Source organism: Oenanthe melanoleuca, chromosome 3 (genome assembly GCF_029582105.1).
Source record: "Oenanthe melanoleuca isolate GR-GAL-2019-014 chromosome 3, OMel1.0, whole genome shotgun sequence".
Lineage (NCBI taxonomy): Eukaryota > Metazoa > Chordata > Aves > Passeriformes > Muscicapidae > Oenanthe > Oenanthe melanoleuca.
Window position 1 is genome coordinate 30,740,869 of NC_079336.1, and position 26,022 is coordinate 30,766,890.

At 35.0% G+C, this 26,022-nt stretch overlaps 1 protein-coding gene across 2 annotated transcripts in view; it reads right to left on the bottom strand.

The window, feature by feature from the left end:
* The window catches only part of PHIP (pleckstrin homology domain interacting protein), a 107,054-nt gene that overhangs the window by 37,468 nt on the left and 43,564 nt on the right, over positions 1-26,022 (bottom strand). For both annotated transcript variants that reach the window (XM_056486917.1, XM_056486916.1), the window contains exons 16-20: positions 14,538-14,666; positions 9,339-9,564; positions 6,273-6,410; positions 5,067-5,250; positions 4,290-4,413 (exon numbers count right to left, since the gene is read on the bottom strand). In XM_056486917.1, the coding sequence (XP_056342892.1) occupies positions 4,290-4,413; positions 5,067-5,250; positions 6,273-6,410; positions 9,339-9,564; positions 14,538-14,666 (801 nt within the window). The remainder of the gene's footprint in view (positions 1-4,289; positions 4,414-5,066; positions 5,251-6,272; positions 6,411-9,338; positions 9,565-14,537; positions 14,667-26,022) is intronic.

Below are 26,022 nucleotides of genomic sequence, written 5' to 3' on the forward strand. Positions count from 1 at the left end.
ACATGTAAGTAGAAAAACTTATTTCTGTCGAACACAAATAAGCCACTTTCAGCAGAACAAGCACATGTTTCTCCTCCCTGGGTTCTGTTAGTTTTCAGTACAGTCATTTTCCCCCATCACAACAGAAGGCCTATGGCTACTTTTGTCTATCCATAACAATTTCCCACATTAATTCCTTGAAAATTTGGCATAACATTTCTACTTAATGATAACGAGCAATATTTCTATTTTTGTCACGTTTTACTAGGAGACACATCACATCAACTCTAGTGTACAGAAATTTCACACTCCTAATATTTATTAAGAAGCTGTAATCCCAGTAGTTTAATAAACTAATCCTCTAAGTTACTCAGACTGGGAATATTTACCTAAGCGTGTTACTTACCTCAACTTTCATCTGCTCCTGAAAACAAGTAATTTGGAATACAGTTTAATTTTGAAGATGCAAAAATTCCATTCTATCCCCTTTCATTAATGTATCAGGATTCAAGTTTTTGCTGTTTGCTTTTTTAAGTGTTCTTGTTTAATAACAGAGAAAACCCTATTCCTCAGCAATGACTTTGAAAGTCAAACCAAGTTTGTCATTCAGCCTGCAGGTCAGTGGTACTAAATACTATTCAGGTCAAAATACCCAAGTTTTTAGTTTCTCCCCCAAAACTGCTTAGTCCCTTAAGCAATCATATACAAACACTTTTCCACATGACCTGTGTCAAAGAAATATGAGCTTTCAATAGCAGAATACTTAAGTGACTTCCATTTAAATTGCAGATATTGTCAAAGAAGAAAGACTGAGCTATAATTCTCTGTTACTTTTAACCACCCTACAATGACCCTGGATTAAAAATTAGCAGTAGGACTTTAGAAACTCCTCAAAATGTAATCACAGCTGCTCTGTGTTCTTCCGTATTGACCTACACTTTAGCTTGCAATCCAAAATGCTAATAACATTAATTTCTGCCCATCTTTTCATTTTACTTCTGTATTTTTTTACTTCTTTCAGTTAGAAGGGAAGAAGGGAACAGAAGAAAATATTCTTTCATCATTATCATTACTGTATGAATAGACCTGATAAATGTCAAAAGTTGATATAAAAACCAGTATTTCCTAATGGTATGAATTACAACTAATAATCATATGAAGAAAATGTTTTAAATACAAGCCTTGTTTTACTCTGCTCTCAGAGAAGCTGACAGTTCTATAGAGTGAGATGTTTTCTAGAATTCTTGACGCTGTAGTTCTGGGGTCTAGAGATTACTGGAAGAAAACAGGTCCTGTATTTTGTTGGAGGTGTTCTCCATCTCCTTTAGATCATAAATTCTCTCATTAAACCTGTAATAATTCACTGTGCAATAAAAGTACTGTATTTTTGCAACAGTACTGTAATAAAACTTAAAAGGAATCAGTATCAAAACCTACTGGATGTTCTCAAGGAAAAGAAAGATTTACATTGTGCTTTCCAGTTTTATTTAGTCACATTGTCACTGTAAAAGAACAGCACTAGAAGAGCAACTATAATGAAGTCATTAATTTCTGTTTTAAACAAACCTAAAAATATTGCACAACAGTTTTTAGATTGCAGTCAATCTTGCTTCTCTTCCCAGGTGTTTATTTGAATTTATTGTGAACACTACAGAAGATGACAACTCCAATTCACTATTCCTGTTGCTCAGACACTCCTCCTGAGCAAAAGGGTTGCTCATGTTAACCGTAAGCAATAACAAAAATCATGAAAATCTGAGCAGTTAATTTAATTGTGAGACTCAATCACTCATGAGCAAACACCTTTTTCTTCTTGAAAAGTGCTTATTTAAAGCCCATGGGATATCTACTTATTTCTGAATCCCTCTGAGATTTTACTCTAGAGATCTGAATTAATACTTCTCAGCAGTCTGAGTCCTCCAAAAAGAGATCTATTTAATGAAGAATCAGCTATTGTAGAATACAACATTTTTATTCCAAGATGCCATAAAAAAGTATTCAGTAGGGTTTATGAAGGCTTTAAGTGTTCTGAAAGTATTACTAAGTATATCAGTAATTTTTATACAGAAAATTTACTGACAGACTCAAATGAAAAGACCATGATTGCCTGGGGTTTTTCATTATTTTCTCAGAACAGAGGTGGAAAGTGACTAAAGGATTTACCAAGCTCTCTCACTCACATTCTGAGAATCCAGAATACAGAACCCCCTCTAGGTGTAAATATATGAAACTGAAGGAAGTTATTCCTAAAGAGCAGCTGCTCTGAAGGATTTCACAGACATAAATATCAGTAATAAAAATACGGGGCTCAAAAGATGCAGTGCTGCCATTACAGTTTGGAGACTAAAATTTTATTTATTTTTTAAACAGGATTTTAAAAAACATTTGCTTTAAGTTTTTTTGTTTTAAAGACATCATAAAAATAATTGCAAAAATCAAAATGCTGGACCAGCTAGCCTATTCTGTTAAGCTTTTATGCCCTAGTGATTTTCCAATTTAAAATTTAATGGTAATTTGGTATGAATTAGCATTATCAGGAAGGATCTTTTGACTAGGCTGTAGCTAAAGATGGTGGGGGGGGGAACCCCACAAACAAAAACCCTTGAGCTGTGCAACAGTTTAATTAAACCAAAAGAAAATGTATAATGCAGCACCAAAATACATCCCCTCAAGACAAGAAAAAACTTTGTTAAAATCTAAATTCATCAAGCCCATTTTCTATATATATTTTTTCTTTTCTCCCAAAAGAAAACTAAGAGTTACAGAGACTTCTGATGTCCTGGTATTTAACTAATGAGTCCTGTCTTATGGCATAAAGCTTCCCCTCTCTATGTATAAAAACTGGACACAAAAGTGACTAAATTTCTTTCAGTGTATCTTGGGAAAACACATAATGTTGGTGCCTGCACAACTGAAAATAGTGCATAAAGTACCATTTTTAAAACAGCAATGCATTCAAATTTTAATACAAGAAAGAAATTGAAGGAAAAGGTAAGAAATAAGTTTAATAAAGAAATTTAACGTTATTAGGCAACTGTGGGTAGGGGAGTGTTCACATCACTTTTGAAATCTTTACTTTGGTTGGGGATGAAAAAGTAGCAAAACAATAGTCAAATTCAACACCAAATATAAACTTGCTCATCTCAAACTTACTCTACTACATAAATTTAATTCATCATTATTAAAAATTACAGAATCTCTACAAAGCATCAGAAATTTACTTACTTTCAGATTGCTTTCAATCTCAGTTCCTTCTTTCACAAGAAAGCAAGCAATTAACAGCACAGACATAGAGTATGGTACTCTAATAAAGTTAAGAGCTGCAGTCTTTTGCATACTTATTCTGTTTATTCCATTTATCCATTTTTCTCCCTTATACCCCAAAAGTGGTTTCTACTTTTCAGTGGCAATTGCCATAATTTGCATGTCTTCCTGAAAGCTGTATTTTACAAGCTTTGGATTGAGGGTGAAAAGAGTCTCCTCTATATTAAGAACACAAAACTCAAAGCATGGGTTCTCCTTTACCATTGCCAAAATTTAACTCCTTTATTATAAAAATTTAGTTGGTTATTTAGCTAGAAAAGCACAGATAAGCATGTGCAATTAACAGATAAAACTAATTTTAAAAAAAGAAGACAAAATTCTGGGAACATAAAATATATATCCTTCAATTTTTTTAACCAACAAGAATATGCAAAATCAAAATTTTTTGCAAGTTACATTTTAAAAAAAGGATGTAATTTATGACAATTTAATTCTCAATACAACTTATTTCCTTCTACTTAATCTATCCTGTTTTCATCTTTTCTGAAAATGTACTCCCATCTCTAGCAAAAAGCATGATTCAGATATACCCCATAACAGCCCACAATATGATTTTTAGGGTACCATGAAAGAAAATACCCAGTTCTCTATTTGGAGATGTATTTACTGTGTTAAGGTTAAGAACTGTGACTTGAGTTTTAATATAATCTTTCCACAGGACAGTGCGTCAAACAGCAGACAACAGCAGACAACAGCAGCAGGGTGTATTGATTAATAGTGACAGACTCCCTACAGCAAATCATGTCCCAAACACCAGATTTGCAGGGATTTCCCCCCTCTTCTGAAAGCAATCCATGTTGTTTATTATTAAGAACATATTGAAACATCAGTGCAAACAAGCTTCCTCATTCTGGGGAGGTAAACAAATTCCCATACCCTGGTTTGCAAATTTAAAACTGAGAACAGGAATGCAAATTTATGTGACTCAACTTATTGAATAAAATTTTATGCTTCATTCTGTGGTAAGATACAGGTGCACTGCTTACCTTAGAGAAAGTAGGTATTTTGTTTTCTCTTGGAATGTGACTAATTACATGCTTTCTTTTCTCTTCTGATCGATACACTCTTATTTCTTCTTCTCCCTTTGCTGTTCTCCATTCTTCCTGCCTACTGAAAAAATAAAATGGAGATGTTAACTTTAAAGGACATTAATACAATCGAGAGGACCTGTTCCAAACTAAGGAATGGCCATTCAACGTCTGTATCATTCTTTGAACAGCAGTTCTTCTCTTTACACTTAGCATATGGCTTTAAAATTAGCTATTTTCAAACAAAGTAAGATTTTAATCTTATTTCATTAAACTAGTTTATGCTTGACTACGGCAAATAGGTTTTTTCACTTACTGATTATTCATCACAAAAAGTAATTACTGAAAAAGTTAAAGTTCTGGTATGGAAATTAAAGTCATCTCAGGCACCTAATAGTTTAGGTCAGTATTCCAGCCATAAAATGTCATACTATGACAGGAATTAAAACATATAATCTTATGCTACAAGTCGGAAGATATTGAGGCAACTAAATTCCATTGCCTATACAAGTTCAATTACTGCATCATTCATTAAAAGGACAATTTTTACTCCAAATCCTTCTAGAATTAGAAGATTATTCAAGTGATACACAAACAAGTGATTTCAAACTAAAATTTATAAGAAATTTGAGATGACAAAATAGAAAATAAATGATGATGTGAATGGCAATAGGAATTCCAAAACTGATCCATTTAATTAAGTTCACCACAGAAAGATTCTTGATCTATGTTTACCTGGCCACACCAGAAGACAGTTCAGGCACTACAACCCTGCGACTCCAAGCCACAAGGTCCCGCTCAGTGGCTATTTCACTTCTTGGTGCATTGCTGTGCATCTGACGCACACCTTCAATTTGTCCACTGCGCCTTAACCCTATATTTGGTGGGGAATGTACTTCTGAGGTAGAGCTTACAGATCCTAAAAAGTCAAAAAGCAATAGTTCTTGATCTGAAATTCTTAGGGAAGCATTTGAAAATAAAAACTTGGAATGAAACGGAAAAAAAAAACTTTACTTGATCTATTCCTTCAAAAGAAATCATATGAACTGAGTATAAGTATTCAGGCAGTTTCTACAGTCACCACAACATAGCACAAACAGCTACTGGGTTGCAGTATTCTGTTTAAAAATTCACAATGAAAAGAAGCAGATGTTCCAACAATCTGAAGTGAAGCAAATGTTTGCTTCTTTAAAAATACCTTTGAAAATATTTATGCAAAACTGATTTTTGCTAATGCACTCTAGATCTGTGTTACAATACACTATCTCACTGAATCAGTGTACTCCTTCAACAGTCTTCTACCTTCAAAAAAAAGAAGCCTCAACACTGGAAATTAGGAATCAAGCCATAAAATTTACAAACAAAAAATTTAAATGGTCAAGGGTTAAAAAAATAACCAAACCAACCCAAAATATAACCACACACACATGCAAGAGCCTTCGAACACCTACACAGCAGCAAAACATCAACTTTTTTCCATATCCTTACACACACAGGCTAATCCTGCTTACTCTAGTGGACTGCTGACCATAATTTCTTAAGTGTTGGAAACTACTGTGTACTCTAGTGCAAAACACTGAAATGTGGAACAACTTCGCAGAGAAACAAGTAGTTTCTTCTACTTTTCTTCCTCTTGTGTTCTTATTTGAAAAAGTCAAATTTCAAACAACTAGATGGCCAGTTCCAGATTAAAAAGTAGAGTAGTTACTTCTAAGGGAATGCAGCTGCTGTGATTCCCTGAGCAAGGAGACAGTAACAAAGAAATCTGTACAGAACCCCAACATTCTGCAAAAGGCAAAAAAACCAATGGGAAAGCTGAACTATTTTCTACAGCTCCATACTCCTTTCTACTAGTTCAACAAAATGCACAGATCATGGACAATATAAAGGGGTTTATGTTTTCCAACTCCCATTCCCAACACCCATTGCCCAGTGATCTACCTCTGCTTATCCGGCTGGTACTACTGGTTCCTGCCTCCCCAGAACGTCTCTGGTCCTGCTCTTGCTGAAGTCTTTGAATCATGCTATCCAACGGACTAATTTCTTGATTTACTTGCTGACTAAGAACTTGATTCAATCCTGTGAAGTAAAATATACAGGAGAACAACACACAAATGTAAATTTTTAGGAAATTAATGTTACAGACAGTTCATCTAAGTTTTAGCTTTGAAACAAGCACAATAAATTCTCACATGTTTAACTATGGGTTAATGCTTATTTTTCTGACAGCCATTTCTTAAAACAGGACAACTTCTTTTCTTTATATATTTGAGAGCATTATATTTTCTAGAGCAAGGTCAAGATGACCACATTTCATTTCTAATAAAAGGTTAAATTTGATCAAGTGCCAGTAAGCCACAGCAGCTTAATACAACTGCTGTTTGTCAGCTCAAAGTAAACTGTTCAAATGCAAGATTAGCCTGCCTCAAATGCATTAAAAAACACTTTATAGGCTTCAATGAAAGAACTACATCAAGAAGGTCTAACTGAATTAGAAAATAATTATCTAGACTGTAGAACACCATGCAGTAAAAATGTTTAATTGAGCTCCACATGGACATAATGACCATACAGATCAAGTAATGGTAATTTTCTTTGGCATGTAAAACAGCCAAGAAACCTCCTTTTGGGTAGGTCTTGTGAATAGAAGATGGGAAATAGTTCCAAAGAAGTGATTACAAGCTGATATTACCATTTCTGAGCAGCAAGCATAATACACCGCACATAAGCATGAACAACACAAAACCTGTTTTCATACTTACAATGATCACAAAAAACAGAGAGGTATAGAGAAAAAGACAAGGGTTACACTACTGATTCAAAAAGAAGTCAGACATCTCCACAAAGAATAGTGAGATGATGGAGTGGAATGGTGGGAAGTCCTCGTTAAGAAAAGAACTTGCAAAACTTTGTAATGAGGAATAACAATGTTCAAAGAAACAAGATACAGAAATTATTTTTCCAGCATGATTCCAAAGAAATATCACAGTATTTACTGCATTTTTCAAGATCAAAGACTAGATATTACAATAATTGTGCTATGAAATGAAGAGTTTAGATTGTGTGGCTGCACAGAAGCTGCTATCTCTTAACAGTATGCAGAAAAAAACAAATATTTAAGATCATGCACTCAGGCTTTAAAGGTTATTGAAGTCAACTTCCCTAAAGTAGCAGAACCTTGGAATAATGGAATGAGATCAGGTAGAACCACAGTTGGATGTTTTCTAAGTCACATAAGTGAGACAGATCAATTTGTTAATCTCGTGAGCAGACAAACTGTCTACTGAGAACAATGGTAAATACTACTATTAACCCAAGAATGATCTTAAATAAGGAAACTGCTATCTAAACAAAATGAATGTTTTTATGTATCTAGCCTGTGAGACAATGTCTTAGCAAGAAACAGCAAGTGGTTTCTTTTTAAATGAAATAATAAAGACACTGGTGTATACTTGATTTTCTCAAAACATCTGGTTTAAAGGTACTTCATGTTCATCAAGGCAGTAGATGTATGTATGGTTATCTGAATTCCCCCTGCTCTTAGAAGTCCCTGCAGAAAACTTAACAAGAAATAAATGGTCATTGTCTGAGTGAGATGCATCAAATCCCACAACAAAGCTTCAGAAAGAAAATGAACTTCCTTAGTGGAAGGGAACATATAAAATATATAAACACTGTTTAGGTCTGCATACAACTGCATTGTTGCTATATTGTAAAAAGGCAGAAAATTGTCTTGTGTCTCTCCTTCACCTGTCAAGCTGGCAGATGGCTCCCTGCTATGAAACAAAATGCTGTGGACATCATCTTCCTATAAGCATTTATGTGTCATGCAGACAGACCACTAAATTTAATTTTGTTGGGTCTGTGTGCAGAGCCTGACTTGTTTCAAGGTATATTGAGGAATGTATCCAGGACATTTTCAAATCTGGAGAATTTCACAATGCAATGGATTTGTACTTTAACTGTAACAAATAAGTAAAGTCTGTCCTTCCCTAAAAATCAAATTTTGTTTCAAAGCCACTAGCTAAGAAATTAACATTCAACAGAAAAGATATTTTCCTTTGTACAGTTGTTTGTCAGGTAGCATTTCTGTAATTTTGGAAGAAATATAAATCCTCCCCTAAAAATATTTAAATATTCACTGCCCTATAATCCTGAGGTCAACAAATAAGGATAGAGAGACTTTTTGTTAAAAAACACTCTCAGTTATCCTTCCTGGAATGCCTAAAACACTACAGGCTTAAGTATCAAGAACATATAAACTACAATTGACAGGAACAGTCTTCACATCTTTTCAAGAACATCCAAATAGTTAACAATGCTTATTTTGAAAACATTTAAAGCTACTTTCACCAGTCACTGTTTGTGTATTCATACTAATATCAAACTAGCGACACATAATAAATAGGCATTGTTTTTCCATCCCTACCCATATGAAACATCTTTAGGCAATTTCCAACAGCCAGCCACTGGCCCAATATATGCATGTTCTTCTCATGTCCTGTGCATGAGAATAAAACTTTCAAGATTTCTAGATTTTGTATCTTTGTCAAGTCTTCAGGTCTTTAACCAAATCACCAAAGCTTAAAATTAATGACTGCCTTCAACTAAAAAGGAAGAGAATTTTGCTTCTTTCAGATGTCTTCTCATTTTTCTTGTAGGTGTTACCTTTTCTAACAGATCTGTGGAAGTCTGTTTCCTAGGTTTTGTAAAGCAGGAAATCTTATCCCAAAGAGATAACTGACAGCTCACACAGCATTATACACTGCTCCAGTAACAAAATTAACTCCCATCTAACTGCTGTTCTAGCATCAACTAGTGCCAACTTGATTGATGACAATACTGTAAATGAAATTGTCACAAGCAATCAGTGCTAAAGACACTGTAATTCTTCCACACTACATGAACTACTATGCCCATAAATGAGGAAAAAAGACAAAGTGAAAGTGTAGAGCAACTGAAGGTAACTAGATAGACTACCGTTCAGTGAAGTGAAATTTTCCATACCTGAAGATGTCACTCCCATCTGAGGAATAAGCTGTTCCTCCCTGCAGTTCTCACGACCAGGAACTAGTCTTTGATACCTTGCAGGATGAGGGTTGCCATCCACATCAACCAAAAATGGGGGAGGCATAAGGTGTGGAGCCTGCTGTGTCTGTTCGTCCAGGACAAAGTTGTTGGCATCACGGATAAGGGGCCGATAATCACTATGAAAGAACATCTGATCTGCTATCTGTAAACAAAGTCATTTTGTAATTTTTTTAAAGAACCTATTACAAAAGCATACAGAAGAGAACTGCCAAAAATATTTTTAACAGTGGTACTCATGGTCACTTTTGCAAAAAACAGGGCTATAAGTTGATGTATTTATTTCAGTTTAAAGGGAAAAATTGAATTATTCCATTATTATTTTGTTTCAAAGTACTTTTTCTATATTACACTGCAAAGAGAAAAATCCACATGTTTGAGGGTGGGAAGCATTTAAAGAATAGGAGAATGGGGTAATATTTGACTACTAGAAGATATCTGACCAAATACATCATTAATGTATGAGTTTATAAATTTTCTTCTATAGTCTGAATATATGACAAAATTTTCTGATAATAAAAAAATTGTGTCACAGACTTATGAGATGTGGTGCAGGCAGAAGACTAGGAAAAATATTTCTTACATCAGGGAATTGCCAAATATTTTAAAACCATCAAAATATATATATCCTTACTATAATGCTAGATATCAGAAAAGTTTCAGTCAATAAAATAAAGCCAAGATAAAAATTGAATTTTTCACTAAATTTTCTTTTTTATTTCTGTCTACCTGCTCCTAATTTATTATAGATGACTTTCCACAGACCCTCAAGACTGAAGAATTTTTTGTCCAAATAAATACAAAAAGACGTATGCTCCATCCCTCGCTGGCACATGCATCTCAGTATTGTTCAATAAGAAAGATATTGAAGTGCAAGGAGAAAAGTGAATAAAGAGAAGCTGATGCATATACTACACATCCCGAGACTATCTGCTGGCAAGCAAACCCTGTGGCAGCCCATGTATTCAGCTGAACTATGAACAAGTGTAAATCAAATAATAAAATCATCATTCACACAAATTAAGATTTCCAGTGCAGTATAAAAACAATTAAATGACTGACTCAATGCACAGAGTTCTCAAAAACATCTTGTCTTTGGAGCATCGAGAGAGGAATGCCGAAGTTGTCATAGAACATCCTCTGATTTCTGGAGAGTATGCTCTATTATGCAACTTGTTATGTAGAAATCACTAAGGCAAATTATAGCAGCTACTCAGAGGTCTGATCTCTCAATGACAAATATCTCCCATCCTGGAAGCAAGAAGACCAGGAAACAAAGATGACAATAGACATTTGTCAATTACAACATCAAAAAGTGCATTCATATGAAGTGAATTAAAAAAAAAGAATTGGGAAAAAAAAATCATAGGAATCATGGGTTCTAAACCTCACAAAAACAGGAAAATAACAACAGGAAGAAATTGGAAAGATAGAAAGAGATGCAATGGAAAAGAATTAACTCCAGAGATTCAAACTACTACTCCTACAAAATGCACAAGCTGCATAACCCACTGCAGTAAAAAGCCGGATGGCTTGAAATGGATGAAATCTCACTGCCAGAGCCTTTGTTAACACAGGCTGAATAAAAAAGATAAAAATACTTTCATGTGTCTGACTGACAGAATCAAGGCCTGATTAATACTTTTGTTTCTTCATCTCACAATAGCTCAATATGATAGAGACAGAGATCTCCTAGGAGGACTTCCAAGGTTTCTGAAAACCACAACAGAATATACGTTACTTACACCTAATATATCTTCCTATTAAGTACTTCCCACACTGAGAAGAAAGAGTTTCCAATAGCAAGGTCATACAATCTGAGTTTTAATATGTTGTGTCTTGGCTGCACAGTGTAATCTGCATCCCAGGTTTTGCAAGCAAATGGAAGACCTGGTACAAGATCACAAGGGACTTTGTTGCAATAACACTTTTGTGTACCCTATATTGCAATCATATAACAGAGAGAGTAAAAAACAATTTTCTACTCCATAAGATAACATGGCATTTCTTGGAGAACACAGGGATAGAACAATTCTCAGGTAGAATATCCCTACTGGAATCCAGGAAAATACCTTATCCTGAGAAAAATCAGAAGAATTAGACATTCCATCAGAAAACCAGCCAGAAGTACTAACAATGAGTCTTAGTTGTTTATATACTATTAGAGATCAAATTCATGACAATAAGATGATATCACATCACCATTTGCATATGAGACTTCTACTCACATGACTTCACAAACCCAGCTTGGGAATGAGCACAAAAGAAAGCTTTCTACAAAGTCTGAGCTCTACAGCTCTATAGAATGCTATTTCTCCAAGTGGGCACAATTACATAAAGAGTTTTTCCCCAGTCCTGCACCAATCCACCATACATGAGCTGTCAACTTGCAGCTGAGTACTGTGGTTTAGGCAGTCTGCCTTAGAAAGCTCAGAGATCAGGCTCCTCAGGAAAGTGATCATGGCACCAAGCCTGCCAGAGTTCTAAAAGCATTTGGACAATGCCCTCAGGTACACGATGTGCTTTTGTGCAGAGCTAGGAATTGGTCTAGATCCTAGTTGGTCCCTTCCAACTCAGAATATTCTATGATTTAAAATCAACATAATAGTACCCTACACTTTAGAACTGCTAGGCATTCCTGGACAAGTTTCCACCTAATCAAGAACTTGTGAAGTGCACATGCCCTGTTGACAGTGAACTTGGCTCAACTCTGATGATGACATGCTCAGATTGCAGCTGAATTTGGCTCAAGAAACCCCAAACAAATAGCACATTTTTATTTTTCCCCACAAAAGAATTAATTCACAAAAATATGTATCATCAAAAGAAAAAGAAAAAAAAAAAAAAAAAAAAGAAAAAAAAAGTACAAAAAGCCCATAAACTCCAAACAAAAAACAAACACCCCACTCCATTCACTTTCAATGTGGCCAAGTTCACACTGCAGGAGAAAGAAAGGCTAGGCATTGGTTCCAGTCAACTAGGAAATGTAGATATTATGTGAACATAGCATGAAAAACAAAGATGTAGAAAAACAAGATCTTGTTCTCTCAGTAGAATTAACAATCTCAGCTATAATCACTGTCAATTCAAAAATGCAAGAATACAGGACAGGTTACCACACCTCATTTCTTCTGCAAAAATTCATTTCCCCATAGATGGGAAAAACTTTAAAGGCCAAAAAAACACATATTCTACCAGATCATAGTCTGACAAGATGTCTAAAACCCTCCCTGGTATCTGAGGGGAGAAAATCAGAAAAAAACCCCACCACCTACAGCACCTACCTACCTGTGTTTACATTTTCCCATAAATCAGGTCAGACAAAAACGGAGATGATGAAACCACACATGGAAGACATCAGACACTTCCAAGCTGAGTTTTCTGTGAGTGGAAGACTGAGATTAAAGTGGTAACAAATATAAGTTGTATTTGCTCCCATTTCTTCTATGATCAAAAATGCCAAGAATAACATTGGCACAGCAAAACTGAATGATTATTTTAAATCATTCAATAAGTGAAAAATTTAAAACCATCTTTTCTCAGGAGCTGCAGCAAAAACCCCAAGAGAGCCAAAGGTCTGTTGAATTCAAGCTGGGAAAAGCAACTGTATTCATTCTACAAACAGGTTTAATCCCTCACAGGTAAATTCTGAAATGGCAGTATAAAGGAAAATCATGATCTATCACAGCAAAGGACAAACGACTCAGTTACAATTTAATTTCCAGCATTTCTCCAGCAGAGAACTACATATTTCCAAAACAACTGGAGAGAAAAAGAAACTTGAAACAAACCATGGACATGGTAAGAAAAATGTGCCTATTACAACAGGCTTTTAAGTTTAGAACAGCAAGAATCCTGAAACAAAGAAAATTATCTGATAATCCTGATTTTACTAGCTTGTGATGTCTCTACTTATTTATTTGTAATGAAAGGGGAAATGCACAGATAGTAATAACTGAGGGGTAGCAACAGCAGCTTAGTACTGAGGACGTCAAATCAAAGTTGAGAAACAAGGAGGAAAAAAAAATCCCCAAATGTAAATCCTTCTGTAAGACTACAGAAAGAAATCCAGTAACTTACAAGACAAAGATTAAAATTTCTTTTGCTCTCCCTGATTCAGGTCCCTCTGCGCTGCTGTTTGCCAAAATGCTTTCAAAACCAGCCTGAGTTCAAAGATCCAGAGCAGGAGGCAAGATCCAAAAAACAGCACTTCGCCAATAGTATTCAAGTGTCAGCTACCAGAAGCAGAGATGAAAATGGAGCAGATAGTCTACTTAAGTCTTAGGAAAAGGGAGAAGAGACACACCTCATTTCTTTCCTGGATGGTAAAAGAACTAAGATCTTGTGGACACTCCAAACCTATATGGCTCCCAAAGCATGTTCCTCCACAAAGGAAAAAAATAACACCACATATCTTTACAGTCATGAGGGTCTGTGGCAGGACACCCACATTCAGAATACACAATGTAGACTATGACATTAGAATAAAGATATAATATTTTAATCACACTAATGGTGGGATATTGCTGTGTAAGCACAAAGGCATCCATGATGGTACTACAATAACAGACATAAAATTGCATTACTAAAACATAGTACATTTTTTGTAAATAATTCTCCCACAGGCTGTGCAATATTTAAATACAGATAGCGGGAATTAGTTCTGTTACACACCCTTTTTTTGGGGTTAAGTTAGGAACCAGAAAAAATATTTCAAGCAAAATATGTAACTATTATCACTTCCACTGCAGCTTATTCCCATTATCTATGTGGATCCTTTGGTAGATATTTGTAACTTTGTCACTTAAGAGAGTAGATAGTGACTGGTTAATTTTGAATTAACTTTTAAAATTATTATTATTAGTATTAGTATTATTATTATTATTTTTATTATCATTTTGAACTTCCTATGTAAACAGTAGCTTAACAGAATGTTTACATAATTTAAAAAAAGACAGTGAAAGAAATCTCATTGTCAACAACAGGCATCCAAAACATCTCCTATTAATGGCTCAAAATTGTGTCAAGACATGCCTTCTTGAAATGAAGCTCTGAAGAAAAGTTTGCACAAATGCATTCAACATAGACAAACATTTTGATTTACATCTTGCACTGTACCTTGTCATATTTGCTACTGGAACCAAAGCCAAAAATCAGAAGGTGACCGTGAGAGTCAGTACATGCAAAATGCTGTCCATCAGGAGAGCACTTGCAGTCAAAAACTGCACCATGTCCTTGTCCTTCAATCTGAAATACATCAACATAGAAAATAATTAACAGAAATTAATAATTTTCAATTATGATTCTCAAAACTGTGGTGCTGACACTGAAATTTATTACAAAATCTGTATGACAGTATACTGCTAGATGGAAGTTACTTTAAAACAAAGCTTACGTTTTTAGCTATTCACTTTCCAGTGAATTTTGTAATAATGCTCATGAAACATTTCAAATTGATAGCAGTAGAAACTGACAGACTTTATCCACAAAGCAGGCACAGTACAGGAAGTGAAAATAAAAGCTTCCCCTTGAAGGTCCTGCTAATGAACCTAACCAGAGAGCTGGGCCCAGCTCAGGGCTTAGTCACTGCACCCTTTCCATCCTCTGCCTTCTTGCTAAGCTACCCCAGTAGCAGTGGCTGCTGCGGTGTTCCACAACACCTGCCCCCTGGAAAACGCACTAACATAGACAGCCCACATTACACAGCTTAGCAACTACCTGCTCCTACTCCTAATTTATTGGAGTGGGGAAGTAGTAAATTTGCGTAAAAACTCCACCTTTTATAGGAGAACTGCAAAGATTTTAAAAAAGGAATTTTTACCTGATACTCATTTTCTGTTTTCCAGTTCCATTAAGCCAGAACAAATGGGTTTTTGTTTTTCCCTGCAACCTGTCAATCAAGCAGAGGTGACCAATCACCACTCTGAATTTTCATGTCTTCAGCACCTCTTCAGAAAGCCCCTTTCTATTCTCCCCAGCAAAGCACTTTTGCATTTTCTTTAAAGAGACAGCAAACAAAATTCTTTCCCTAACTGTGGCAGGCCTATATATTGCCAGAAAAGGGGGAAAAAAACAAAACAAAACACAACGATATTCAGCCTTCAGACAGTAACGCTGTGCACATCTGCAGCACCTTCCAGAGGCCATCAGCATTATTTTTAAAAGTTAACACATCAAGCCTCAAAAATCCTGTGAGGTACTGTTTTCACTCTCTTACAGGCTGAGACAAAGGCAAGAATTCTAAATCTTTTCCCCACAGTCTTATAACAAATCCATACCCCTGCATATCCCCCCAGTGAGAGAGGCTGCTACATCTATTGCTTTCAGGTCTTTCTTACTACAGGTAATTTCCCTAAAGGTCAAATGAGTTTTTGGACTAGCGAAAGAGGAACATAAACCAATATAAGTTTTATGTTCTATTTTGCCCATTATTCCAGAAGAAGTATCTCACAGAAAGAGATGGAAAATAAAAAAACAAAACTTCAAGCAAGTGACACTGACACCACAACAGTAAGGAATGCAGAATTAATTTAGTCTAAGCGAGATCCAACTACCACAGCAAAGTTGCAACTTTGTGCTGCTTTTGCATATAGAAAGCTCACTGTATTAAAGGGAGACAGTTTGGGAAAGCAGGAGGAAAGCAGACAGAATTTCACCACAATAATCAGCTTTGCAGAAATACAGTTAAAAATTGGAAAAGAAATATTTTAGAGATATAACAGAATTCTGTTCCTTTATCCTTCCTCCAACAAAGGAAACATTACTGTCAAGCTTCCTAATGTTCAAGTCCTTCATAAACAGAATTTCAGGGTTCAGCCTAACTTTTTAATATCTTTTGTTTTACAAGTAAAACAACACACGTGGGAAGAACTATTTGCTAACCATGGGGAGGGAAAAATTGAGAAACAGGAGAAAAAATCCAAGTACTAAGATGATGGGTTTTTTTAATCCTTTCCATCAAGAAATGGTTCGGATAGACCATTTTCAAGAAACCCCTGGAAATTAGAGAGTTAATTGGAAAATGTTGCCTTCTTATGTAAAGGAAAAGAACAGTGTTCTACTATTTGGGGATAAGTACAATGCAAATAGTTTTAATCTAATCGTGCCCAGAATCTGGTTTCTAAAAGCGCTTCCAGAAAGGGCAACTTTAAGACCTTTCAGTACAACCCTTCAAGTTTGAAGTACAAATACTTGGAAAAAAAGATTCTTGTAAGAACAGAAACTACTGTTGAAGATAACCTTCCAAGTTATAATTACTATTCTAAATTAAAGAACAAAGTCAACTAGAGTGTACTACCCAGTAGAATTTGCTTTTCAATAAAACCATTTCAGGATTAATAAGTGACAACTTACAATAGAATTTTTTCCATAATAAAGCTAACACAGAGGAACTAGTAATTTGAAACAGAAACTAAACGTTAAGTTGCAAAAAGGGAAGCTGTAGTAAATCAGTGAAGCTGTTACTTCAGCAGGCTAGATAAAGAATTTCAGCAAGAAGGAAGCTGCCTTCCCCTCTCCATCCCTTTTGAATCAAAGATGCAAGAACTACATAAAGACTGTATCACAAGAAGATAAAAAGTGCTTATTCTGTCTGGAACCTTCCTCTGCTGCATATAAGGATATCAGTTGTGAAGGAAAGAGACCGGTGACAGGTACAAAAAAAAGCAGTGGTCAATTAAGAGCTGTCACAGAATCACAGAATTGTTTGGTATGGAAAAGACCCTTAAGATCACATAGCTCCGACCCCCTGCCATGGGCAAGGTTATCTTCTAGACCAGGTTGCTCAAAGCTCCATCCAACCCAGCCTTGAACATTTTCAGGGATGGAGAGCCCCCAGCTTCTCTTGGCATCCTGTTCCAGGGCTTCAGAGGCTGTGTCACAACAAAAGGCTATGAAAAGTGAATGTGTTAAGACACTCCTGGTAGCAAAGCAAGTCGCAAGGATTTTTCAGCTACAAACCGGGAAGAACCAGTGATGCAATACAATGAGGACTAAATAAAGATGATTTTTAGTCTCAGCTCCAAGAATTTAGAATCTAGTTTGCCTATATTTTCTCTAACAAGGAAACGTGTACATTGGTATATCCCGAAGGGAGGAATGCTGATGAAATAAGAGAATGAAAAAGGGATGATTCTTTTTCTCTCCATTGTGAGGAAAGCTTATTGTTTGCCCTGAAACGAAGGAGAATAGAGCTGTCAAGCTTGTACACAAAGCAATGTCTTCAATGCATAGAAAATTATTTGTTGTATGGAAACAGAATAATAACACCTGCATAGTAAGCTTAATAAGTCTTTTTGATCTGTTATCAATAGATAGTACGAAACAGCTAAACCCTACTTTTCAAGAAGAGTATAACACATGGGAGAAAAAGAAAGTAAATTCAAATAAGATGAAAATTAATAAAGAGTAGAGAGTAAGAGAGAAATTTAACAGACTTTCTTCAGAAAAATAACTAATTTTTTAATGCCAAGAAAATATTCATTCAACCTTGCCTGATTTCAAAATCATAATATGATATTTAAACTTGATTCAAATGACTGTGATTAACAGGAGAAATGCAGAGTACATAAATTTTATAAAGAAAGGGTAAGAGTTACTGATTTTGAAAAGACATACAGAGCTAAAAAGATGTTATCACTGAAGTTTCTCAAGTCAGGCTTTTCTGTTATTGACTAAAGAAAAAATAAGAGCCCTTTGATGAAATGAACATTAGGGAATCATCCACTGAGAACAGATTTGGGACAGCATAAATGATATCAACTGAAGCAATTAAAAGCCAACAGCACAAAATGCAACAGAGCATGAGCCTAATAAGATTATTAAAAATAACATACTAACACATTTACTGCGAGAAAAATAAAATGAAACTCAGTCTATATAAAATAACACTCCACATTTCTATAACATTCTAAGACAAGTCACCAGCACAGTTTAAAAAATAAAAATAAAAAAAAAACAGAAAAAAAATCAGTGAACTAAAGCCTCTACTAGCCTGAGGTAGAATCCATCCTTCACGTTAAGGAACTGAAGCAATTAGTTGGAAACATGGGGAAAAAGATCACTGTGCAATCTAAGTAATGTATCACATATAATGCAGCAACAAAAAGAAAACTGCCATTCTAAACCTGACTAGAAGTACATTCAGAAGACAAAGTGCATTATGGGCAAGACAAACAGACAATGCTAAGAACAAAATCTTCCAAAGTAGTGCACGTATTTGTTGCTTCAAATGTTCGAGATAAGTGAATTCTAAGAGAAACAGCTACAGAGCCACTCATCATAACACCAAACCAAAGAACTCAGCCTCTTTATGTGAACAGAAAGGAAAGAGGACTATTTTGTATGTCTATACTAAAAGACCTTGAGCAGGAAGAGAACTGCTATACTAAAAGACCTTAAAGGGGATGAGAACTACATGCATAGGAGTAAATGAATATTAGTTACAAGCAACATTCAAACTTGAAAACTGAAATTCATATTCTAATGATCACAACATGGTATGCCAGAACAAATTTCTAATGCTAGCAAAAAAACAGCACTAATTGTTATTAAAACCTCTTTTGTAAGTGATGAAACTATATCATAACTGTTCAAGTCAAATCAGCCTCCAAGCACCTGGAAGTTCCTTTGCAGGTTTGAGCTCTCCTTTACTTCAAGGAACAATCCTCAATCACAGCATGCTTCCAGCCAAAAAATATCTACAGAATTTTTCCAAAATTAAAGGAGGTTGCTACTCATTTGGAGGAGCAGAAAGCAGACTTACTTTTTAAGCCAGTTAATAAAGACAGAAATTTAAAAAAACAGCAGATCGTCTACACTGCTTCCAGAGCAGTAACAAGAGATTACATGGTAGAAAGATGACAAGAAGTAATTAAATTCAGAGTAACATATTTACTACAAATGTTTCTATCTTCCTACCAGCCAAATCAGTTTTTCATTTACGAATGCTGCATGGGTCTTGAAAGATAAATCTATCAGTTAAAGGGTCTAATAGGTCACCCACCCTGTGGATGCCTGAAGTTATATAAAGGCTATATATATAAATTATTTACAGGTTTTTTTGTTGTTGATGTTAACGATTTTTCTTAATATACATCCTGCAAACTCAGTACTGGCTTCTTCTATTTGAACTATTGGAGCATTATGCTGGTTTTGGTCTCCGGAATCTGTTTCTCAGGATGTGCTCTTATATGCTATTCAAAGATGGAACCTCTCAAAAATTTCATACCATTTCAGTAGGACTATAGACAAACCAATTCAAAAAAATGCATCCATAACCTTGTTTAGGTAATTCTATATTTCACACAACTACAAAACTGACCTAAAAATACAATCCCACATAATTCCACTGAATTTGAAAGACTTTATGAAGGCCACAACATCAGAAATACTGTTTCCACAACTGTAGTTCCTACTGAAATTACAATACATTGTTCATACAAGCAAGAGATGTGCCTTTCAAACATTAGTCAAAAAAAATCACCTTGTGGCAGAAAATCCACACACATTCTGCTGAGGTGTTCTAAATGGAACTTGATCTTTCACACTGTTCTTTTCCCAGGGACTTTCAATCTTTTGTTATGTCATTTAGCCTAAAACTAAAACTAATCAAGTAGTTGCTACCAAAGACCTAGGTAGGCCTGATAGGTTTACTGTTTAAAGGAAAGGAAAAAAAGATGTAAGTGATATGATAATGCTATTATGGCTTTAGAGTTTGCCAGTTTGCATTGAAAGTAGAAGTAGAATTAGAAAATACGAAACCACATCACACAGATCAGTGGAAGATCAGACTTCAGAAGACGGGGCAGGAAAAACATTAAGATACACAGACATAAGTAGCCATAGCATAGGAACTGCCTGCAATGAAGTGTCCACTTAAAGCTAAAAATAAAGGACAGTCAACAGCCAGCTCTCTGAAGGAACAAGAACACACAGAATAAACCAATTGCAACTCAGTAGTCTCTGCTTGATTGACAACTTGCAGGAAGAAACCCTTTTGACCTGAATCAGTTAATGCCATAACACTGACAGTAAATTCTAAACAAAACAAGGATTATACTGCACTAAAACATTTAAACAGTTATTAACAGGGAATGTGTGCCCAAATTCACAAAAACCAGACATCATTGCCATTATTATATATATCCCTACTACAACCTCCATGGGGCTTTCTAATATTTCTGTCTGATTTAGATAAAAACATAAAATGTGTAAAGAGGTCAGAGAGACTGGGCAAGGAGACAACCAACACATCACTGCATCCAGACAGTCTGATTCTTCAACTGTGCAGCAGACTCTCCATTAATAGGATCAAAATTATACCTTTGGCAATTTCCATTGTAGAAATCAGGAAAATTTTTGTAGGTTGCTTCAACTTGACCTTTTTAATGTCAAGTTCTGTACATGAGGACTTCTGTCACTGCTTAAGCTAACAGCTAAAAATCAACATACATCATATCCAAAGCTCTCAAAAACTAAAAAACTTTCTGTTAAAGTTTTTCAAAATATACATTGTTTAAAATTTGAGAAAATGTATAAGCTTAAAAAAGAACCATGCCATGCAACTATCATACATCCTAGAAAAGTAATTAAAAGACTTAGAAAGAAACTCATGGAACCAGGAATAGCACCAGACAACTCTGCATGAAACAATCAGTTAGCTACAGACTTGGGAACAAAGCACTAGGACATTATCTTCAGCAAACTTATTCCTTAATTTCTGTGTAGCCGTAACTTTCAACCTTAACATCATTGTGTGAGATGATTTTAGAGTTGAGGATTTTGTAGGTTTGTGTGTTTTGGTTGGTTATTTTTCGTTTGTTTTTTTGTTTTTTTTTTTAATATACAATATGTATTTAACATATAATATAAAAATTTATCTGCATTTACACATATTTACTTGTATCTGTCTTTGAAAAAGCATATATTCACCATGGTAACTTCACATATTGAATGTAAAACAAAATTAGCATGAATGTACTCACTTGCTTCAAAGCTTTCTCACTGGATGCATGGCAATAAGCATTTTCAGTTTCAAAAACAAGTTTAATGTTTTAAATACAATTGTTGCTTTGTTGAATTATGTATCACCCCATTTCCTGATTTTATGCCAGCATATCTAAGTATAATGTTTCACTACTACATCATTTGAAATAAAAGCAGCATTTAGAGACATACAACTATAATCATCACATAACCAGATGAGCATGACCTTACAAGGTTGGTTAGTATCTGCTTCCTGATTCTACTGTTCCAATTGTTTTCAAAGGCAATCAAATGAAATAAAGGAATTTCAGAGATCACCTTCAAAACAACCTTATCAAATCCACTTTTTGTTTCTTCAGCTCACGGCTTCTCAACAAAGAAGCAACCTGAAAAAGAAAACTAAGGAGCAATACAAATGAGGGTTTTTTCTTTACTATAGCACAGTCGTAAGAGCTTGAGTCTTAACTAAAAGATTGGCCAGGAAATCAAAATATCTAAAAATAAGCTTGAGAGAATATTATCCTGATCATATGAAAGCACTCTTCACTGCATAATAAATTAGAACACAGTCAAATGAAAGCTACTACAGCAGAGCTAAAAGTAAATAAGGTTTTAATGAGTTGTCCAGCACCATTCCAAGATCCTTTCAACACACCTTTTCCTCTATCTAACTTTTGCAGTGCTAACTGTTAGAAACATAGTAATGTTGTAACCCTTTAAGTGAGAAAGCAGATGCTGGAGTCTTAACCTCTCAACTAAACACACAGAAGTCTCCCAGCAAAGTAAATCTTCTGTTCTTCACAAACAGTACTTCAGAAATAACCAGTACAGTTTTTCAAAAACGTCTAGCAAAATCTATTTACACAACTGTCTCACTTCATGTACCTGTCATTGATGTATAGAGATTAGAAATTTAATTTACAATTAATTGATTTTTAAAGTACCAATATATAATCCTTTCTCTAAAAATTAAGTAACGCTGAGAGAGGCATTATGCGTGTTTGTTTGAAAACTACATAAACAAGCTGGGGTAAATTTTCCCCTCTGGAGTATTTCCTCTTGAATTTGTGGAAAAACAATTACATTAAGTCAGTCATGCTAAATACCTGGTCTTCATGTATTGCTAGGAAATCCTAACCAGCTTTCTCAAAGCTCAGTATTTTCATCCTTCTGATAACAAGCACTGAACCATCATATTTGAGACTACATTAGAGAAGCCAACTCAACCTATAAGTCAAGTTGCTAAGACAGGATAAGACATTCAAATTTTACAATTCTATAGCTGAAAGTAGAAGATGTTCATATTTTATAATTCTGTAGCTAAAACATTTGTAGAGTCATTAACACTTTTTTTTTTTTTTACTTTGGGATTTTTTTGTTGGCTTTGGGTCTTTTCCCCCTAAGGATTATTAACTTCTGCAATACTTTTCTAACTCCAGACAAGAACAAAAGCAAGAAAACCAGGCCTTCAAGTTTGTTATCTCTGATAAAGTAGTTTATACCTGTTGCACTGTATGTTCAGCAACAGTTCTTTAAGAGATTTTCAGTACCAATAACTTTAGAGTAGCTATTCCCTATTAATACAGTTGTCAAAAAGAATGACTACATTTAAGTTTTAATGTGGTAACATAATGCCAAGTCATGTAACTATATCTTTCTGAAAGGATCTATAACTATTTACATAAGGTTCAGTAACATGTTCTTTTATCCTTTCAGAAACAAATGTTTCCTCACCATTTCTCTTTTATCTGTCATGATTTTAATTTAGAAGGGAAAAAAAATTCAAAAAAAGAAACATATCTTTATTAATGCAGTTAAATCCAGATTTATCCTAAAATTTTAAGTAATTTGCCTCTGGGCTGACAATTTTAAATGAAGTTGAACAAAATAATGTGCTGCTAAATTTATATAAAAACTGCAACTGCAAAACTTCAGCTTATTGAAAACTGTCACTTTTCAATTCAGCTGCTTACATTGTACCTGTTTTAATTTGATTTTTGACACACATTGGAGAAATGATGCTCATCATACTAACCAAATCTTCAAATAAGCTATTAAATCTTTTTTTTATAGAAACACTAAAGCGTGTAAATTCTTACTTTCTTTAAAAATGTACATATTTAAGGTCTAGGTTTCATAACCTGTTGAAAATTAAAACATATTGTAAAGAACATATGTAAATCAAGTCACAAGCTTTCTAGTTCTGGATACAATGTCTATTTACATAAAATGTAACTAATGCATTTTAAATGAAAGTGTGGGATTATTCATCATGAGCTTCTAACAGAAGACTGCCTAGAAACAAAGGAAACAGCTAGGATTTTCATAGAGAAACTCAGAGCAAACTATGCCCCAGTTAAAAGAAAAAAAAAATTAAATCACTATTTTTTTTCCTAGGACCTGTAAGAAGCCTCATCCTACCCTACACCAACTACAGCTATCAAAAACATTGTTGTCCTTCTAGGTCTCAGGGAAAGAGTATAGCTTAGCTTAGAATCAGAGTCTCAAAAACAGCCATGAAATGGAACTCTGGCCTGTATCTTCTCCAGTAGCGATGCAATAGGCATGTCAGCCTGCCCCTCAGGTCTTACAATTTTAAAGGTTTATTTTGTTTTATTTGTTTTTCCTGACCATTTCCTCAAAAGGGACAGAGGGCATTAGAATGACAAATACCAATTTAAGCACTAAGAGTTACACTGCTATTTTTGAACTACCAATATGATTTCCAGGGCAAGCAGGATTTACTAAGTGGAGAGTAAGCATTTACACAGAGGAGAACAGTGGTATTTCTGGGGGAGATTAAAGCTCCTCTTTCACAAATATAACTCAGTTACTTGTCATTTCAAAGAAAGCTGAAGGTAGGAAAGGGGAAGAGCAGGTTCAGTTAGAATTTTTTCTTTTTCTTCCTCCTCCTCCAAAAGAATCAGAAGGTTGCTTCAAATGACTAGTTAAGAATCCAAATTGTAATGTATTTCTGAAACATACCCTTGGTATTTCTATATGCTCTCATGAAACATGCTTTGGCATTCAGAAAAAGACTCATCATATAATTCTCAACAGTTAGAGATATTACATATTGTGATGTATAAGTGGCTTAGCCTTCCAGATAAGTCAGATAGTCACAATGGCAGGAGGATTTTGATGTAGTCAGATCTGTGGATTTAATACCAAATTGGGAAAAAAAAAAAAAAAATTCTCTTCGTATCAGTATTTCAAAGCATTTCTCAAAATACAATGGAAGAACTAAGGCCATTTTAGCCCTCAGTTCCAAGGGAGTTCAGGAACTACCACCCAGAGTGTGTTAAGGACACCCTAACACACAGCAGTGCTCAGAAAGACTCTCTTAGCACTAAGGTAATGTCACAAGAATCAGTCCAGACGAACATCTCACAACTGGGAACACATTAAGATTACAAATAAGCAAAAGGCTGACTTTGACAGGCTGTCAAGCACACAGGAGGCACCCAAGGCACACAGATTATGTCAGACATAAGAAGGCTGACTGCTGGCTACAGCTGAGCCTGACTTCTCAAAGAAGCAACTCATAATGAGAGTCAATCAAGTAAGACAGAAGACCAACAGCTATTCATGAAAGATCTTTCGTTGTTGGTTCTCTCTGGGTATTTTTTTTAAATCTGTTGTCCAGTAGAATTTTTGTTTCTTTAAAGGCTTCAATATTTCTACTTGATTAATATCGATATTACACAAAGTTTTCTTAAGCATCATGAGGCATCCTGTTTCAATAATTGCAATGCCTACCTACAGAATCTTCCTAGTCAGGTATCAGATTCAGGCAAAGCAACGGCCTACCTACAGAATCTGCCTAGTCAAGTATCAGATTCAGGTAAAGCAATGGCATTCAAAGACAGAGTAAGAATTCAAAAATACTATAGTGATAAAAATTTTTAAAATGCCTGTTCTCCCCTAATCTTTCATTCTTGCTACTGCAGTACAGTCTTCATACTTTCAAAAACATACTTAAAAAGTAACAGGAGTCATCATGTACTCCTGCAACTGTTCATAAATCTATGCTATAAACCACATTATTAAAAAAAAAAATTTAAAAACAAAAAACAAAAAATAAAACCAACAAAAAAGAAAACACTCCCAAGCAAACAAAAAAAGAGAGGAAGAACAGACCTACAGACCTGTTTATATCCTAAAATCTTTTAGGAGACTTCTTTCAATATTCTTTTCCAGGGCAGCCCATTCACAGGACAAGAACTATCAGCTTTATCACCGGAAACACCTATACTCCAAGGCCCCAGACAAAATGCTTTTTGCAAGCAGTCTGAGTCAGCAGAGCCCATCCCCAAGAAGTACGGCTTAGATGAAAGTGTGCTAAAGTGAAACTGCCTAAATCCAAAAACTAACAATCAGGGTCAGCACCATAACATCACAAACTTATTTAGGGTCAGAACTTAAGGAATATCAACACTTAATGTCTAAATTATAATACCAACAAAGACCCAATCACCAAACCAAAGACCTATGCATCCACCTAACATTACCAGATATTTCCATTTAGATCTTGAAATATTATGTCCCTGTAGTTTTTTTGGCTTTATATGTTCTCAGCATTGAGAAACTTCTATCTAAAGCCTAGGGGCTAAGCTGC